General features: G+C 37.3%; 1 protein-coding gene across 15 annotated transcripts in view; it reads right to left on the reverse strand.

Moving 5' to 3' along the window:
• Positions 1 to 16,151, reverse strand: part of FIP1L1 (factor interacting with PAPOLA and CPSF1) — a 66,378-nt gene extending 50,227 nt beyond the window's left edge. For 2 of the 15 annotated variants that reach the window (XM_025290600.3, XM_025290599.3), the window contains exons 1-9: positions 15,806 to 16,146; positions 14,601 to 14,645; positions 14,458 to 14,497; positions 11,187 to 11,244; positions 10,038 to 10,141; positions 3,855 to 3,919; positions 2,925 to 3,035; positions 2,357 to 2,487; positions 1,998 to 2,066 (exon numbers count right to left, since the gene is read on the reverse strand). In XM_025290600.3, the coding sequence (XP_025146385.1) occupies positions 1,998 to 2,066; positions 2,357 to 2,487; positions 2,925 to 3,035; positions 3,855 to 3,919; positions 10,038 to 10,141; positions 11,187 to 11,244; positions 14,458 to 14,497; positions 14,601 to 14,645; positions 15,806 to 15,890 (708 nt within the window). In that variant the 5' untranslated portion in view covers positions 15,891 to 16,146. Of the gene's footprint in view, positions 1 to 1,997; positions 2,067 to 2,356; positions 2,488 to 2,924; positions 3,036 to 3,854; positions 3,920 to 10,037; positions 10,142 to 11,186; positions 11,245 to 14,457; positions 14,498 to 14,600; positions 14,646 to 15,805 lie in introns of all 15 variants that reach the window. The other 13 variants (XM_025290608.3, XM_044946312.2, XM_006047768.4 and 10 more) reach the window with 13 other exon arrangements.
• Between the last annotated feature and the right edge of the window lie 4,084 nt (positions 16,152 to 20,235).

The following is a 20,235-nucleotide window of genomic DNA, read 5'->3' on the forward strand; positions in this document are numbered from 1 at the left end:
CCACTCTCCTCTCTCCTAGTAATGCAAACTTACTCATTTTTCATCACATCCCATTTGAATCCTTCTAGACTCTGCAATGTAGGATAACCCACTCTCGCCTTTGAACTCCTTACTGTATTTTGTCAATACACCAATATAAGACTTTCACAATACAATATGGTTATTATTTTGTATGTACACATCACTCAGATCATGAGCTCCCTGAACACAAAGACTGTTTTACTGTAGCACAGGGCTGGGCACAATGAAGGCATTCGGATATGTTAATAAAGTTGGGCAAGTTTTTTTCCTTCTATCTCCTTCTTACCAATCCTAATAATTACAGTTCCAAATGGTAGAGAAGTGGACAAGAGCTTGGACTTTATTCAGCCACACCATACACTGCCACCAAAACAGTATTACTTGTAACTCACTGTCCTAATCACGAACAGGCAGTAATTCCTCCAACTCATCTTCCTGGTTTCTAGGCTTTCTAAAATTAAACTACACCCTACAAAGCCATGTCTTCTATTCTCCAAAAAGAATAACTCTCTGATTCAATAAGGCTGACTTCTTAAATAATTTGACTACAGCTATCAAATTCAAGTCCTTATTCCTTCAGAAGTAAATAAATCAGAATGGAACAATCATCTCCTCTCACATGATCAAAAGAAACTTCAAAATAATTTTTTGATAGATTGTATGTATAACTTATTCACTATGGCTATCTTCAATAAAAGACCAGACCCTAGCAGTTTCTTCTTATTCTTTGCTTTTAGAAGTTTACTGCAAGAAAACACAAAATATACAAAAACTGGAAGTTTAAAAAGGCAGTTCTCATTTCTGTTGGAAGAAAATGAAAAGCACCACTGCCAACAAACTATTTCCTCATCAAGATAACTTCTCTAACTATTCATTCCAATTGTAAAAGACAGTATATTCAATGTCTAAATAAGTAGGTATCATCAAAAATAACTTGATGACCATTTAAAATAAGAGACATCAAACACTTTCAAAATATTTACAGCAGAACAGGAACCAAATACTTACCCAAAGTAGGATGTAAATTAAAATTAAATTCTCTATACAGAACTGTGTCCAGCAGAGCGGCTACATCTGCGGATATAGCACATGCATTGCATAAGGCAGTATTTTGGAGGACAGGGCTATAAGCCCCAAAAGGGACACAGAAAAGTTCCTGCCTATAAAAATTCCCTGAGTGTATAGCTCAAACTAAAAATCACTCCCAGTCACTGACATCCCAGTGTCACTCAACACAAGAATCAAGAATTAAGACTTAAGATAAAGGAAGAAGAGTTTATAATAAGGTTTTGAGAAAGTTTGTGGGATGCTGTGTATCACACATGTATGAAAAGATATTATTATTTGGAATCATCATACGGAATAGAGAAGCAAAAAGTCAGACCTGATACCCAAGTGGTATCAACCTACAAGTTCCTCACTAACTTGCTCCTTATAAATATTCATTTAAAAAATCAATGACTTTATCCTAATTTTGTTGAGTCTTTCTTGGCGACTCTCAAAGAATACCTAAGATTCTTGAGATACCTTAAACTGTAAGAGCCATCACATCAATGATTTCAGTGTCACACAGATAATACAGGGTACGCCATCTACCTTACCATTTTTTAACAGAAAATCAGGAAAAATAAGTCTCCAATTCTGATAAAAATTACAGCAGGATCTACAATGAGTGCTTAGCCTGTTGGCATGAACTTTTATATCCTACAAACAAACATACACTTGACTCAAAATAAAATCACAATATATAGCAAGAATAGTTTTACTTTGCATTTGTTAGTATAATAGGCTATAATTCACATGCTTGCAAAAGTGGAGATAAAACAACAATCAGCAAATTTGTAAGTCACCAGGAAGCTGAAGATTTGGAAAAAAGGTAGCTATTTCCATTTTAATCTTGTCCCTCAAGTAGTGGTATGGGAGCAGACTCAAGAACAAAAAATGAGAGCAACCAAGGATAATTTACTAAAATTCACCTTAAAAAGATTGAATCTGCCATCTTGGATCTCTGCACCTGGTGTAACTTCCATAGTACAGTCTTCGGCCTAAGTTAAATAACATATTCCCCATTAAGATACCACATAATTTTTAATTGACAGGCCACATAAAGACAAACCAGCTGTGGCTAGTCTGCAACATGAAACTAAAAACATCAGATAATCATTAATATGAAACTCTGGAAGGGAAGGAGGGGAAAAAAACAAACATGGTAAAATGGAATTTTTAAACTATCATATAGCATTTAACCACCTTTATAGGGAAAAACTGATGTATTTAGGGAATAAAACTGGGACAGTAGAAAAGGCTGGGGTATTTTGGAATATTTACTAATTACCGTAATTTTATTTGTAGTAGAGGTAACTGGTATAACTTCAAGCCCCATTCGTATCCTCTTCTGTTTTTCACAGTAAGCCTTCCAGGTGTCTTCATTAAACCCGTAATTAAAATAATCAGAAAGATCAGCACCTAAAGATAAAACACACTTTCAGTGTACAAATGATTTCAATTCTATTTTTATGTAGTACATAAAATATAATAAACTGCAAAAATATAGAGTTCTATTAAGTCTTATCACCTCTTCTAATTTTACCAATTCTCCCAATTAATACCATAAAGCAACAGAACTATACAAAGTTTTGACCAAAATGATTTCCTCTAGAATTGGCATTATAATAAAAACAATGAGTCTACTTTTATATAATGCTAGGTCACCTTTAAGATTTAATAATATAAGTCATTATTACTTGTGTGCTTAAGACAATAAAAATTATATTAAAAAAATAATATTCTATGCTGAAAAAAACTTTTCTAATGATTGTTCATACTGACGCTGAAAAAAACTTTGCTAATGATTATTTATACTAAAAATTTTTTCAAACTGATATAATCCACAATAATCTTACCAGGTTTACGCCATGGTTTATCTTCAAAAGAATCCAAATCTACCTCCAAGAGTGGAACTCCATTAATGCTTCCAGGTGCATCAAGATCTACTCCTTTGACTTTCGTTCCTACTTTAGAAAATTACAAAACAGTAAAGGAACCGTATTAGTGAGAGATACCACAGACAAACAGAAAACAATGACACCTTTTTACTACTGCTAATGCTAGCACTAATTCTGGCAAGATTTCACACTAAGTAGTAACGTTTCCACAAATAAGAAGTGAGGTCAAAGTTTACGGTGTAGTTATAAGATAAAACAGAGAGATTAGAGACTTCTTATTTGTAATAAGGGATTTCTGTACCAAGAAACTTCCCTGTTTTAAATCATTATCTTCATACATTCTGTGAGCTAAGAAAGATTTCTACCTTTTAAAAAAGCTGTAGAACAAACAAACAACAACAAAAACATACACGTGACAGGAACCCTATGTGACCCACACAGCCTAAAGTATTTATTAGTTAGCCATTTACAGGAAAGTGCCCACTGCTGCTGCTGCTGCTGCTAAGTCACTTCAGTCGTGTCTGACTCTGTGCGACCCCATAGACGGCAGCCCACCAGGCTCCCCCGTCCCTGGGATTCTCCAGGCAAGAACACTGGAGTGGGTTGCCATTTCCTTCTCCAATGCATGAAAGTGAAAAGTGAAAGTGAAGTCACTCAGTCGTGTCCGACTCCTAGCGACCCCATGGACTGCAGCCTACCAGGCTCCTCCATCCATGGGATCTTCCAGGCAAGAGTACTAGAGTGGGGTGCCATTGCCTTCTCCAAGTGCCCACTATATATGGTCAAAATGGTTCTTTTTAACTGAGCTGTAATAACTAACATCTATTCATGACTTATTCAGATATATGCCCGATTTTCCTACTGATGCAACTACAAATTTAAATTTACCAGCAGTTCCATAAACTCTTCCTCCTGTCTTGATGTTAAGATTTACAGGTGCTGTACCATAACTCCTAAAAGCAAAGTAATAAAAATTATCCTGAAATGCTGAAATGAAAACAGCAAAATATTCAGTATGTACATATAAATTATATAACCACATATTAACTGGATAGACTGACACTAAACTCAAACATTTTAGAAAATGTTTTAAATTTTAAGTCTGTCACTTAATAAAAGATAAAAACAATTTTATTTAAAAGTATATTAATTTTCCATCTTAAAAACCTACCTGTAAATAATTCAATATTCCACTGTTACAAACTAATCAGAAATTTGGCTGGAAAGGAAAGAATAGTTTACATGCCTAGTTTTTACTTCCTCATCTCCTACTCATTCATTTGGACTTGCAAAAACTCACTGCTTCTTGCCTGCCTAATAATGTTCATCTTTGTCTCCAATGTGTTAATTTTGACACCTAGGTTATTCTGCCTAAAAAAAGTAAGGCTATATTCAATAAAATACTCAAATATTTGTATAAAGCTCCACTGCTATAAATGTAAGAAATATAAGGTAGCCCAAACAAAACTGTTACTATCAAAGAGGACCATCATTATCAACTTGAAGGTTTTATCATCTCACTAATTAATTCATCTAATAAATACTTCTGCCTGCCGGGAGCCGGCATATTGCATATTGAGTGCAGCACTTTCCACAGCATCATCTTTCAGTATCTGGAATAGCTCAACTGGAATTCTATCACTGCCGGGAGCAGGAGCTCCGCCCATGGCAAAGGTCATGAGAAAGGAGGCTCGGCATACGCAAAGGCGGGATCGAGCCTCAGGAGTCCCCCTGGAAATTCTCGAGCATCTACCCCCAAATCAGAGTCTGCCTACTTTCTGCTTTGTGCTCTCACCAACACCTCTGACTTCACAGGGGGGCTGTCCCCCACTACCTCTCTCTGAAAAAAGAGTTAGCTTACAGCTCCAGTTAATAATTCCAGGGTGTGACAGTGTTTCAACCTACAAACTCCTTTGGAAATCCTCTAGCCTGCCTGAATAGGTTTTTCCGGCCACATGTGATTGTTCAGAGCCTCCCAACTGTGAGAGGCAGGAGATGTTTTAAACTGTCTAAACACAGATTCCTTTGAGTAGTTAAAAGATTGATAAGAAATTGTATTGGTGAAGGGTTTTTCACTTATTGGGCCAACGTTTGCTGCTAAGTCTCCATACTCCTTACCTACTGTGTCCTTGGCAGTGTATTGATTGATATAATGGCTGTATAGAAATGTAAGTAGTAGCCTCAATGTTTGTAACCTTGGACCCTTGAGTTAATTATTTTCTTGATTGAGCCCACCTCACCTTTGCCCTACAGGAATGCAGCTTTGTCCAATGCTTTTTTGGAGGCTGGTGCCTGACTTTGGAATAATCACCTTTAGAGAAAGATAAGTTTCTTAAAATGTTAACAGGCCTCCTGGCCAGATGATGTAATTCACCTGAACTTTTGCATATGATAAGTCTGAAAGCCTGGCTTCGATTAGGACCACGTACTGCTGTCCTTGCATGACTCCACCCCTTCCCCCATTATCCTCTATGCACAACTTAAGGTATAAAAACTACTTTGGAAAATAAAGTGCGGGCCTTGTTCACTGAAACTTGGTCTCCCCATGTCACTCTCTCTCTCAAATTCTGGCTGACTCTCCATCTGGAGCGCGGAACCCGCCATGCTTGCTAATTATGCCTGGGCTTCTAAGATCCTACCGGGGAGGCCTCAGTGTCTCCTCTCCTTCGGGAGAACGGAAGGACGCCTGTGGCCTACGTAAGTGGTGCAAACTTCTTGTCTTGAAGTTTTATTGGTCTCCCGCGTAAACCAAGCTACTCAGCCTCTTTTCTCCACTGAATTTTCCTACTGAGCTATCCTCATTCTATTACTCTTTATATCTTTGATAAATATTTATAAATAAATAGGTCGCCGACGCCGTCCCCGCTTCGAATACCCTGGATCAGCTGGGGCTGGATCCCGGCATCTGCCCATGGCTTAACAGTAAAGAACCTGCCTGCAATGCAGGAGAGCAGCAGGAGCCATGGGTTCCATTCCTGGGTCGGGAAGATTCCCTGCAGAAAGAAATGGCAACCCATTCCAGTATTCTTGCTTGGGAAATCCCATGGACAGGGAAACCTGACAGAGGAGTCAATGGGGTCGAAAGGGTCGGACACAACAATAAATGCTTGAGTACCAACAATGTATCACATACAGTTCTAAGCTAAGCAGAGAGAAAGAGGAACTGGACAAATATGGTTCCTACCTCTTAATACTTACATTTCAACAATCAAGTTCAGCACAGCAAAAGCACTCTGAGGTATCTATATAAGATATACAAAAGTCCCAGCTATTTGAAAGTCAAAGTACAAAAACCAAGGACTGTCTCCAAATGGTCCTCTTACAGAACTGCTAAAGGATAAATCAAAACAGTATTTATGGCTTACCATAGTTCATTACATGAAGTTCTTTACTTCCCACCCAGCTACTTTCCCTTCCCCACTGTGCCTTTTAAAATGTTACTTTTCTTTTTTAATGCCACCAAGTCTTTGCATTCATTGTGAGTAAAAAGGCTTAGCTGTCTGGAAAACTGTATTCAAGTAAATCTGACACCTATCAATAGCTACCCCGCCACCATGAGATGTCAGGCTTCTCTAGGGGCTAGATGCTATGCACCTGGCTGTCTAAAGGAACTTCAAATTAAATATACCAAGAAATTTTATTTTAACCCGCTCCTCCCACCTTACCCATATATGGTAATACATTGCTATGTACACAATGAACTAATCTAGAAATCTCCAGGTCAATGAGTCCTTTATCTCCCTTTCCATCTATAACCAACCGTTACCCACGTTATTTCCATTTATTCTTTACTCATATATATCAAATTATTTCATCTATCACTATATTACTGCTGCTGGCTTAGTTTTATCACCCCATGTGGATGATTACTTCAAATCTATTAAATAATTTCTATCTAGCACATCTCAACTACATCTGCTAGAGTTTTATTTCAAATGTGACCGACCTAATAACCTTTACCATGATTACATGGCAAAAATGTACTAACTTCCCTCTTCTGTGGTTTAAAGAAGCAACCTGGGACTCTCTCTCCCGCGTGCGTGCACTCTTTTCTCTCTCTCTCTTTCTCTCTCTCTCTCTCACTCTCCTGCTATCTTCTAAATAAAATAGAGCTGTAAAAAAAAAAAAAGAAGCAACCTTCCTCATCTACCTTATTCTCCAGCATTCTGGTTCCTCTAAGTCATGCTTCCACTATATCTAAGTAGCTTCCTCTGCCAAAACCATCAGTCCATTTCCTTCTGTCTCAAGAATTATTGAAACAAATTCAAATACTACCTCCTCTAGAATTTTCTCTTCAACACAAGTAGACTTTTAGCAACCGTCCTCTCAAAATTTTTAAATCCCTGTACACGTTTCTAGCTAAGCACTTACACTGCTTAGCTAGAAAGTGTTTGCTCACATGTCTGTCTTCCTCACTACTTTTGTTAAACAAGAATAGTTTATATTCCCATCATCAATTAACAGAATGCCAGACAAGCTGTCTTTATAAAGTATTTAATGAATGAGCAGATGAATTTCAAAGACATAGCTGAGAAGCCACTCTTCTACCCAAGGTAAATTATTCCTACCCTAAGATTTGCTTTTCTTCCTACCTTACTTATAGATACAATAAACTCTGTAACAAAAAGTATGTTACCTACAACAATTCTAGTTGTTACTTTCTAGCAGCTTGCAATAAACCAATTTAGCACTGTTCCTTAAAAACAATTTGCTCTTTAAATTTGCTTCTGAAAACACTGCACAAAGTAAATATTCATCAAATTTTATTTTCTCCTTGGCTTTCTTTCAGTTTTCAATGGCTATATCTTGAGATAACAAGGTTAAAAAAGCTTTATACTCTCCAGAAAGATCTGTAACTTAGTTTGAAATGCATTAAAAAATACAAAAGAAAAGATGGACTGATGAGTGGGTGGAGGCATGGAGGTAGGTAGTAGATAGACAGGTGATGCAGCAAACACAGCAAAACATAAATTATATAATCCAGCTGATGAGTAAACACGTGTCCACATCAATTCCTTAAACTTCTTTGAATGTTTGAAAATTCTCATGGTCAAATGTTGAGGGAAGAAAAAAGTTCAAAGATAACTGTGTTTTTTAATATGCAGTGTATTTACTAAATAAACACCTACTAAATACCATATGTAGGACAATGTAAGAAATAGGAAAATTCATAAACCATGGTTTCTACTCAAAGATTTCAGAGTCTAACTGTGATAAACGTGCAAACATAATTACAATCCATGAAACTGCTATAAGAAATAAAGTTCAGATAAAGTACTACGGGAGTCTATGTGTATTTAATATTTGTATGAAAGTCTTACCCCAAAATTGGTCATATTAGTAAAAAAATAATCACCATTTCCTTTTATTCTTCTATACTTGCAAATACAAATAATTTTAGAGGACAATACTTACTAAAAATGCAGTGAATACTATGGTATTATCTTAAAGTGTTCCTTCTGCGTAGTGCAAATGAAAAAGAAAGTCAAGGTGTTAGTCACTCAATTGTGTCCAACTCTTTGTGACCCCATGGACTGCTGCCTGCCAGCAGGACTGTAGCTCCTCCAGTCTATGGGATTCTCCAGTCAAGAATACTGGAGGGGGTAGACATTCCCTTCTCCAGGGGATGTTCCCAACCCAGGGATTGAACCCGGGTCATCTCCTGCACTGTAGGTAGATTCTTTACCATCTGAGCCACCAGGGAAGCCCAGATGACAAAGGCCTATTACCATAAGGGTTTACTAATATCATGAGCTCAACACTAATCATTTACTTTAAGTGGAGATGAGGAGAACATCAAGCATTACCCTAACATGAATCATTTAAATCCTGCCCCTCCAAAAGTTGCTAGGGTCTTAAAATTCCACAAGCAGTCATTACTATAATGCAAAACTGATTATGACAACTGAATTACCTTTAAGCTTCCTGAAATAACTTCAAAAAATTTCTCTACTAGATTAAATATTCAAAAACATTCATGCATATGTTGTTCCATTTCAGATAAGACTGCCTAATAAACAATAGTGTAATTAACAAAAAGTTTGTTTTCAATGTACGAGTACCACAGTATACATCCAAATTGAAAAGCACAGAAACGTCAACTCTTATTCTACCACCATAACATAATCACAATCCGTACTTTATTCCTCAGCAGTCCATTTGCTTGATCCAGCTTTACAGACTATAAACCCTGAGACAACATATTGGCATAAACAGCCCTCAGGATTATTAACCACTTGAAAAATACACTATAAAAAGCAAAAAGAAGTACTTTGGTTATTGTTTTTATTGAACAAAAAAATTAAAGAAACTAAACTCAGGTCTGGAAAAGTAATAAAATGTTAAAAACAACATAGATGCAAACAACAATTTAAGGTTTTCTAATTCTAATTAAAGAATCTGTGGCACTCAATTAATTTGTAAAAACACTTCAATTTCAAGAATAAAAAACTGCTACTTCCACACAAGTTTACCTAACTTTATATTTAGGAAAAAAAATTTCATTCTGAAATCCCTTTACATCATGATATGCAACTAGATGCACACATGTATGCCGAGTCGCTTCAGTTGTGTCTTGACTCTTTGTGACCCTATGGACCACAGCCCTCCAGGCTCCTCCTTCCATGGGATTCTCCAGGCAAGAATACTTGAATGCCATGCCCTCCTCCAGGGGATCTTCCCGACCCAGGGATCAAACCTGTGTCCTGTCCCTTATGTCTCCTGCACTGGCAGGAGGGTTCTTTATCACTCTTGCCACCTGGGAAGCCCTATAACTGACATATAATACTGTATTAACTTTAGGTTTACAACAGAATGATTTGATATATGTATAAATTGTCAAAATGATTACAGTAAGTTTAGTTAACATCCATCACCACAGATAGTTACAAATATTTTTTTTCCTTGTGACAAGAACTTGTACCTACTGTCTTAGCAATTTGTCAGATGAAATTTTAATAAGAATTCATATCATGGTCAGATGGAAAATTGTAAAAACAATGGAATCAATCACTAATTGTCTGATACAGGCACACTGCCTTTAAGCACATACAACTGTTACTTATAACTCACCCATACTGTGGTGCTCCCGTTTTAATGTCTCCTATAGTGACGTGAACATCGTCCTCATCATCATCACTGTCGCTATCACTATCGTCTTCAGTCTCAGTCACTTTCTACACCAAAAAAATAACCACAAAATGCACTCATTAATCCATTTCAACATTTGATTTGAGATGAGTAACTGAAAAGGTAACTGTTTTGCATTTTTTGAGCTCCTTTTAAAGGAAAAAGTTATAGTGCTGCTGCCTATTTCAACTCATTTACAACTCGGAAGCTTTACATGACAAAAGGATAACGATGTTAAGTAAAACTTTTTTTCATTGTCTTTTTGTAAATAACACTGTATGTATTTTTCCTATAAAGAACTGCTCCTCTTAAAAGTATGGATCTAAGGCAACATACTAAAATACCTAGAAGATAAACTTAAAAAAATTTGAGGAATTCTTAACAGAAAGAACATGAAGGTAAAAGGAAAACAATTTTTAAGGGTCACAGAGTCATGGTTAAACATCATCAAACAGTTAAAAGAACAGTTCACTTACTCCCGACAATTGTTTACACACAGTAGAGGCCCTGCATGCAAATGACTGAGGGAATACTTTGTTTCTATGAGTAAAAGTTGGGCCATACACAAAGGTTTTATTTTGACTCTAAAAGGCTGTTTTGTGCTTAGTCACATAAGAGCAAAATTTAAAAAAGTAGAACTCGTAGGCTAAATAGTTTTTTGTATACAAGTTCGAGCTTGCAGAATACAAGTTCTTTTTTACAGGATTAAAACATGTTAAAATATTCCTAAGAACAATGATTTGTTTACCTGTAAAACATTACTTTTAAGAGGCATGACGTCAGACTGTCACATATATATATAAATAAAATATAGATATATCTGCTAAAACAATTGACAAACTTGGGTTGCAAGACTCAATGCTTGCTTTGAAAAAACTAGGCTATTATTATTAATAATAAACTGCTCTTTTATTAAAGCAATAAACATTAAGCCTTTGTAAATGCTCCATTTCGTCTAGAGTTTCCTCCCACTAATTCTCATGCGAAATACTGCAAGTAATGCTAAATTTTGGTTTTTTTCCCACGCGAACGGGAAACTACCGATAAAGATTTTGAACAGAGAAGTAACCAGATCTCAAAGCCTTGTGTTACCGGTTTAGGTACGCCATTTTCAGGAGTTTCGTCTTCAATTCCAGATGGAGGATTGGCACTACAAGCAACAAAAACAAGCACATGCTTTGTATTACTTTTCTGAAGTAAGGATGGAGCATTGTAGCATTTTTAAGCTATGTTTGATAGTTTCTTGAAATTATTGTCTGTTGCATAAGAAAAAAGATGGTAAAAACGGCCTGTTTTACTTTGCTATTCCTAATGCCTACACAAAACATGTACATTCAACACTGGAAGTAAAATGGAATTGCACCACAGTTTGTTAATGATGCCAAATTTGCAGTTTGATGGTGGGATACAATTTGAGTTTTTTATATTTTTAAAATATGCATCATACTTAATCTTATTTACCCTAAAACTACCTTGAACATTGAGGTACTGTAGGAACTGCCAAGGGCTATGTAACAGTTTCCTCTTTTCTTCCTCATTTTATAGTTTCATCTTATTGGATATATGTCCTTTGTCAAATAAAAAACAAATTTTAAGATTTTTTAAAAAGTTAATTTTAAGACTGCCTTCCAGTTTGGCAGTGAAGAGCTCCAGATCTAATTTTCACACATGACATACTTTTTTAAGGCTAGTTATTAATTTGAATTTGCCCTGTTATAACAAAATTGCTATATAATAATAAACACTCTTATTCTCACGAGACTTAGCATATGGCCATTATCCATGAAGTCAAATTTCCAGTACTGTAGTGCAATTGGTTTTTTATATTTTTAACAACTACAATTTTTATAGTGGAAATTAACCATTAACCTCATTTTATAGATAAATAAACTCAAGTACAAGGCAACTCACAATTATTTAGGTAAAGCATTTCCAGGAAAATTGTCCAGATGTTGATACAGTTCAAAGCTCTTTTCACTGAATTTCTGCTAATCTCTTCTAAACTTCACTTTTTGTCAAACAGCTTCTATAGGAATCAATTTAATCTCGAGTGTTTTTTTTTTTGGTAATACAATTTCCAAATAAACTAAAATGAAGGGCAAAACCTGAAAATTTATCTGTTAAATTTTCATTGTTCTACACTAGCCCAAGGAAAAAAACATGCAACTATGATTATTCAGTACATTTCTCAGAAACCAGCTGGGCTTGTTCTTTTATGTCACAAAACAGTATATTTAACCAAATCTTGGATCAATGAAACATGACAATTAGAGATAGCACAATGCAATGGTTAATAACAGTTTCAAGGATGGGTTAGTCACTTTTTTAGTCACAAAGAATCTGGGGAAAACTAATAGCAAGAGCTCAGATCATTTAGGGCAATGTAATATGTACCACTCTGAATACCAGAACACAGGTTTGGCAGGGTGCTCGTGCCCAACAGACTTATTCTCTATCACCACTAACATACTAGAAATGTGGTAAAATTATAAGCTTTTTCTAGAAAAATAAAATTTTAAAGATAGATCTTCTCCTTTGCATGAAATAAACTGCTTTCCAAATAAAGTGTTAATAAGGAACATGAAGACATTTTGACGGTGACAAGGGAGGGAGAAGGCTTCCTCTCCAATCAATTTAATCAGGTTGTGTACTGAGGAAGTAAGAAATCAGAAAATAAGCTTCAAGAATTGTAGCCAAGAACTCATATTAAGAAAAGAAAATAAAAATTAGTTCACAAAATCCTGTTATTATCATTAATTTCTGGACCAACTGAAAAACAGGATAGGAAGTAATATTACTTTCATCACTATAGACTACACAAATCCTAACTTTGTGATTAACTGAGATCAGGGTTAGGAACTGGTTTGGATATATCCATTTCAAAATTAAATAACAAGATTTCAGACGGTACAGTACTGAGTTAATAATTAAAAAAAAAAAAAAAAAAAGTCCAAAACAGGGGTATTTTAAACAAAGAATAAGTTCAACACCCTGTAAGCTGTTTCCATTTCTCACTTCTTCCCTTCATTTTTTAAAAAATAGCAGCAGAGATACAATTCATATACCATACAATCTACTCATTTGAAGCATACAACCAGAAGATCGTTAAGTATGAAGACAGAACACTGTATTTATCTAATTATAGTACACTTCCATCATCCCAAAAAGAAATCTTACAGGTATGTAGTTGGTCTCCATTTTTCCCTACCCCGGTAACTACTAACTACTTTCTGTCTCTTTGGATTTACCTATTGTGTACACTTAATAATTAGAAACGCACTACACAGTCCTTTGTGACTGGCTTCATTCACCAAGTATAATGTTTTCAAGGTTCAACTGTATTCTAACACATGTCAGTACTTCATTTCTCTTTACTATCAAACAGTATTTCAACTTATGAATATATCACTTTTCTAAATCTGTTCATTCATCATTTAATGGACACTTGGGTTACTTTCATATTTGGCTATTATGAATAATGCTGCTATGAACATTCACATAAAACTTTTTGTGATGTGTGTTTTAATTTCTCTAAAGAATGTATCTAGGAGTAGGATTCCTGGATCATGTACATATGGCAGCTCTAGGTTTTAACCTTTAGAGAAACTGTTAGACAGGTTTCCATAGTAGTTGCACCATTTTACAATTCCACCATCAGAGTTACAATTTCTCTGTATTTTCAGGAGCACCTGTTACTACCTGTCTTGATTACAGCCATCCTAGTGGGTGTGACGTGGCATTTCCTCCTCTTTTTAAACCCAAATATCTTTAAAACTCCTTTTTGCAATCATGCCTCCCTCATTATAAGACACTAAGGAATCTGGTCAGAGTAATGTCAGCATGTATCCATCCATGTACTTGTATCCATGAGCTATTATGAATTTAGGATAAGTTTCTAGCTCCCTAATATGTTCGATAAAGGACACTCACACCTTTCTAATAATCTAACAAACACTTTCAATCTTATAACAAATTCATTCATTCCACTTTTAATTTTAAATTTGAAATACTTAAGTTGTTAAGTTGTAAAAGTAGTTACCCAAATAATTATTTTTTTAAAATTTAAACCTTTTTTCCTTAGTAGTGTAATGGTTATACTATATACTCCACTACTGAGCTCACTTAAGGTTATGAAGTTACTTAACATGAAAAATATTCAAACCCTTACCTCAAAACTTTTTTGTCCCCTAGGCTATTAGCAAACAGAATTGGTTTAAGAGTACATCCTGAAATAGTAATAAAGGACGCAATGTTTCCAATCTCATTCAAGCCAATGATGATAACCAAATCATGCTGACAGTCTGTCGACAGGATCACTGTACCACACAATATTTGTTAAGTATCAATAAGAAATTTCACTAACCTGGCATTTTCTTCTTCTGGCCTTTCAACTTCATTTTCATCTACCAAAAAAAATACATACATAAATAAATAAAATTAACAAACAAATCACTCTTAAAGAAACTATTATTATGAAAATCTGAAGTGATCATCACAAGCACTAACCTAGGTCCTTTGCCAAATCAGTGTGCACATGCACGTCCCATGGGCCTATAAGCATATCCAAAGTTAGATCACCTTATAATGACTTAACAAGATTATGTTTTTAATGAAAAATAAAATTTTAAAAAAACCAACTTTTAAGTATTAAAGATTTCTAGATCTTTGTAAAAGAAACCCTACACAGTTACATTTCAAAGAGTACTAACTAATGATAAATCTTGCACCAAAGGTAATGTATTTCACAAGTTTACCAAAATTAAAATTTGTCAAAGTCACGTCAAGGAGCAAGGTGCCCAAACATGCGCTTTTACTAGACTACTCTAAACACAATCGAGAATATGCCTTTTAGGCACGAAACAAACATTAACTTTCAAATTTAGCACTGGTAACAGACAAAAAGGGACTGTGACTTCATAGAAGTTAAAAAACAAATGTCAAACAACTCTCTTTCAACGGGTAAGTAAAAGATGCAGTAAATTCATTTTGTGTTAAAGATAGATAACACGAGATGATACTGAAAACCATAAGCCTAAGGGACATGAGGTACTTCTATGTGGGTTAAAGCGAAGTCTCTTAAAAAAGAAAAATTTCACCTTAATACAGGAGACATTCGGGGTTTTCTTTATGGGCCATAATGTATTCCATCTCTTTCTCTCACTCTTTTAATTAATTATTTTTAAAGCACGACTTTCAGACAAGGAGGTACCCTTGCAGGTGCATTCCACACAAACTGACCATCAAGAAACAAGACGTTAGTTTTACAGCATCAACTTTATTTAGCTATTATTACAGAATGACTGCTTGTGGGACAAGAAGGGCATCCTACAGTCAAAGGGCAACAAGAAACACGCCAACAAAGCTCAGAATCGATACAAGAAAACAAGTGAAAGAGTGCTGAGGCGAGGCGGCCGAGAAGGGCGGGCGGGGAGGAGGGCGAGGCTGGGTTCCGATCCCGCGCCCCCGGCCCAGCAGCCGGGGCTGGGGGGGGGGGGGGGGGGTCGTTGCGCGTTGGGGGCGTGGGCTGGGCGGGAGGAGGCGGAGGGGGGCGGGGAACGCGCACGCCGCGCTCGGCCTAAGGCAGGCCGGGGAAAGCTCCGCACGAAAGGCCGCAGGCGGCGGCGTGAGGGGCCCGGGACGCCGGCAGTTTGCGGGTCGGGAGGGGAGGCCTGAGAGAACCCGGGAAAGAGAAGGGACAGGAAGTTCCGTACCGCCATAAAGCCACTCTTCCTCCTCATCCCCTCCGGTCCCGCCGCTCAGCTCCGACACTAGGCGCTCGACCTCGCCGGCCGACATGGCCGCTCCGAGCACAACTTAAGCGCGGTGATCAACAGCCCCCTCCAACCCCTTCCCCTGCCTCGCTGACCAGGGGCTCGAGAGGGGCGCGAACCCGCCGGCGAGCGGACGAAGTAAGCACGAGACTGAAATCCAGGGCAGACAGCCGCGGAGGCGGCAAAGCAGACGACTCCGGCGCCCTCCGCCCGCGCACGCGCAGCAGCGCCAAAACGGCGCGGCGTCTCTAGGTGGCTTCACTTCCGCGGCGGCGGCCACCGGAGTCTGGTTGCGCATGCGCATCGTGTCAGGCCCCGCCTCCCACGGGCTTCCCCCCCGCCTTTTAGCATGGCTTTCTCTCCTGACGTTCTACGTTGGCTAGAATTCTCCTCCCCCAATGTCGACTCTGATCGCTTGTGTTTCTACTGCTGAAGAGTACACCATTGTCTTTCTGGCTTTGATGCCTGCATTCTGTTCTCTACCTGTTTTGTTTTTCTAAATCTTCTGAAAAGCGTTTCATTTTCCACTTGTTATCAGAAGTGATATAAAATCGTTATCCTATCAGTCCCTGTTTCTCATTAGAGAAGAAATCTAAATCATGCTCACTTTCTTGAAAAATCAGTTTTAACAGCAAACAAAAGTCAAAAAAAATCAAGAATGCGTTTTCCTTGTCCAAAAGAACTCATCCACTACCCTGGTTTCCAGAAGTAGGTCTTGTTTTCTGTTTGAGGCGCAGCATTATGAAATTTTAAATTCCAATAGTTGCTTCAAATATATCGTTGTGGAAGAACGTGAGATTAATGAGCCTTAAAGTGTACAACATTCAGAAACATTTCAACATTCAGAAAACTAAGATCATGGCATCAGGTCCCATCACTTCATGGCAAATAGATGGGTAAACAGTGGAAACAGTGGCTGACTTTGTTTTTGGGGTCTCCGAAATCACTAGGGATGGTGATTGCAACCATGAAATTAAAAAATGCTTGCTCCTTGGAAGGAAAGTTATGACCAACCTCAGTTCAGTCGCTCAGTCCTGTCCGACTCTTTGCAACCCCATGAATTGCAGCAAGCCAGGCCTCCCTGTCCATCACCAACTCCCGGAGTTCACGCAGACTCACGTCCATTGAGTCAGTGATGCCATCCAGCCATCTCATCTTCTGTCGTCCCCTTCTCCTCCTGCCCCTCAATCCCTCCCAGCATCAGAGTCTTTTCCAATGAGTCAACTCTTCGCATGAGGTGGCCAAAGTATTGGAGTTTCAGCTTTAGCATCAGTCCTTCCAATGAACACCCAGGACTGATGTCCTTTATGATGGACTGGTTGGATCTCCTTGCAGTCCAAGGGACTCTCAAGAGTCTTCTCCAACACCACAGTTCAAAAGCATCAATTCCTTGGTGCTCAGCTTTCTTCACAGTCCAACTCTCACATCCATACATGACTACTGAAAAAACCATAGCTTTGACTAGATGGACCTTTGTTGGCAAAGTAATGTCTCTGCTTTTTAATATGCAATCTAGGTTGGTCATAGCTTTTCTTCCAAGGAGCAAGCGTCTCAATTTCATGGTTGCAGTCACCATCTGCAGTGATTTTGGAACCCAAGAAAATAAAGTCTCTCATTGTTTCCATTGTTTCCCCATCTATTTGTATGAGCAGTATGAAAAGACAGGGGGATATTATTTAGCCTTAAAAAAAAAAGGAAATTCTGGCACATGTTATAACATGGAGAAACTTTAAGGATATTACTAAGTGAAACAAGTCAGTCACAAAAAGATAAATATTATATAATTCAGTTTATATAAGGGACCTAGAATAGTCAACTCATAGAAAGTGGAATGGTGGTTGCTGGGGTGGGGGGGGGACTACAGAATTGTTAGTAGAGTTTCAGTTTCAGCAGACAAAAACGTTCTGAATATTGGTTGGAAAACTGTGAAAATACTGAACTGTGCACTTAAAAATGGTTAAGATGGTAAATTACATATATTTTGCCACGGTTAAAAAAACAGAAACAAAAACATGTCCCAATCAAATTCAGTATATTTATTCTCCAATCTGCTTTTCTACATCTCAGTTACTGCCACTTACTAGTGACCCACATAGAAAGCTGGCCATTAATCTGTGATTTTCTCTCTGCCTCTTCCTTTGTCAATCTAGTTACCTGAATTGTGTCTCTATCTTCTTAACATTTCTTCATAAATCCCAGGCTATCTACTCCCTTTATTAGTAGTATTCTTATGTACTGTTTTCCATAGGTATTGCTGTTACCTTTTTCCAGCTGCCCTTCCTGCCCTAAATCTTACTCCATTCAAATTATTTTCCATTTAGAATATTTTTCCCCCTAAACTGAAGGTGTAAATAAATGTTTCTGCTCCTAAAAATACATTCAGGTCCTCCATATTGGTGGGTTCCACATCCATGGACTCAACCACCTTTGGATAGAAAATATTTGAAAAGAAAATCAGAAAGTTTAAAAAGCAAAACCTGTATTTGCTGTGTTCCAGCAGCTATTTACTTAGCTTGTACATCATATTTACAAACATTTACATAGCACTTACATTGTATTAGACAGTTCAAGTAATCTAAACCTGATTTAAAGTGCACAGTGCATAGGTTATATGCAAATATTACAGCATTTTATATAAGAGATGAGCATATGGTATTTTGTTATTTGTAAGATGTCGGGGCAGGGGCTGTACTGGAACCAAACTTCCAGCATAGGGTTACCAAGAGAAGATTATACTTTAATAGCTCCCCATTGGCTGCTACTATTTAGAATATGGAAATAAGACTTACTCTAATATAGTCCATTATTTTCTATATTCTAGCTCCTATTTCTTCATGGGCCTCTCTTTAAAGAAGACACTTAAGCCACAGTAAACCATTTGTAGCTCCAAAGAACATACTGTAAGGTTTCATAATTCTGTACCTTTGTTTATGCTTCACTCTTTGCTTGGGCTGCCAGGAATGCCTTTCCTCATCCTGTACACCTGGTTAACACCTGGTTTTCTTTGAAGACAAATAAAAACTTATGTCCTATATGAAACTTCTTCTGACCACTTCCCTTTTTCCTTTGCTTAGAATTTATTTTTCCCACTTTATAGCTCAAACTTAAAAAAAAAAAAAAGCTTCTGTAATGTTTTATTGCATTTGCTTGCTTTACTTGTGTGTGTTAGGGAAATTAAAAGTCTTGTTCAGGCTTCAGAAAGTAGGACAAAAGGCCTCTGACCAACTTTTAACCTGCCTGCACCCCGTCTGAACTATGAGCCTGCCTGCAAGCACACCAACTGTTACCAGCAAGTCAAGCAGCAGCTTAGATAAGAAAGGGAGTGGGTCTTAGAATTTCTTGAGCCCCTGGGGGCTTAACTAGTGCCCACAACTGATGATGATATTAGTTTTCAGCCTGGGATTATAAATGGGAGCCTGCCTCCACCCCTCAAACTGTAATCTGAAGTCTCACCCATGGAGTGGATGCACCGCCCAGGACCCTTTTCCAAAATGGGACTCGAGATTGCTGTTACTCAGGACTTCCCAGTGCTGTTCAAGTCAGGATGTAGGTTTCGACCCAACTCGGTGATGTTTATGCCGTTACTCTCTCTATTGTTTCTATTTCTTTTCTTTTAATGATTGTATATTGAAATTAAGTTAAATATTAACTCTTAAATTAAAAATTGTTTATTTTGTGTTTAATAAGTGGTTTCTTTTGTTAATGAATCCTTTGCACCTAAAACGAAAGTAAAACTTTCGCCAAAACAGTGTGAGTCCTTTTACTTCAGGTTATTTTGAAGGCAAGGCTGTGGATCACTTCTATCTAAATCTTCAGTGCCCAACACAATGTATGGAATATTGTACATATGCATTAAAAAGTTGGTTGAATATATTATTTATTATACTGATACGAATTCAACAAACATTTATTTAACACCTGTTATTTTCTAGTGCTGGGGAAGCCAAGCTTCTAGTGCCCCATCTAGTAGAACAGATACGTTAAGGAGAACAAGTATGTTAAAACTTACTCCATGATATGGCAAGTATTTAGCATATATTTTTCATGGATTATGTAATATATCTTATTAACTACTGTTTTGGAGCCTAGCTCAGTGATCACAATAAGTGCTTAATAGTGATTGAACAAACTGAACCTATGATGCAATCTGGGCTTAATCTTGTTGACTTCATTGTGCAGGTATTTAATGTTCTAAGCTAGGAGTGGCTGGAGAGAAATTGAAAAATTGTGAAGGTTTTTGGTGCCATTATAATGCGTTGGCTGGATCTGTAGGCAGTTGGGCTAGGAGAGGTTTTAAGCAGAAAAATGGATGAACAAACTTAGTTTACTAGGAAGAAAAGTGAGTCAAAGGGTGAAGAGGTGGAAAACTG

Source organism: Bubalus bubalis, chromosome 7, assembly GCF_019923935.1.
Source record: "Bubalus bubalis isolate 160015118507 breed Murrah chromosome 7, NDDB_SH_1, whole genome shotgun sequence".
NCBI lineage: Eukaryota > Metazoa > Chordata > Mammalia > Artiodactyla > Bovidae > Bubalus > Bubalus bubalis.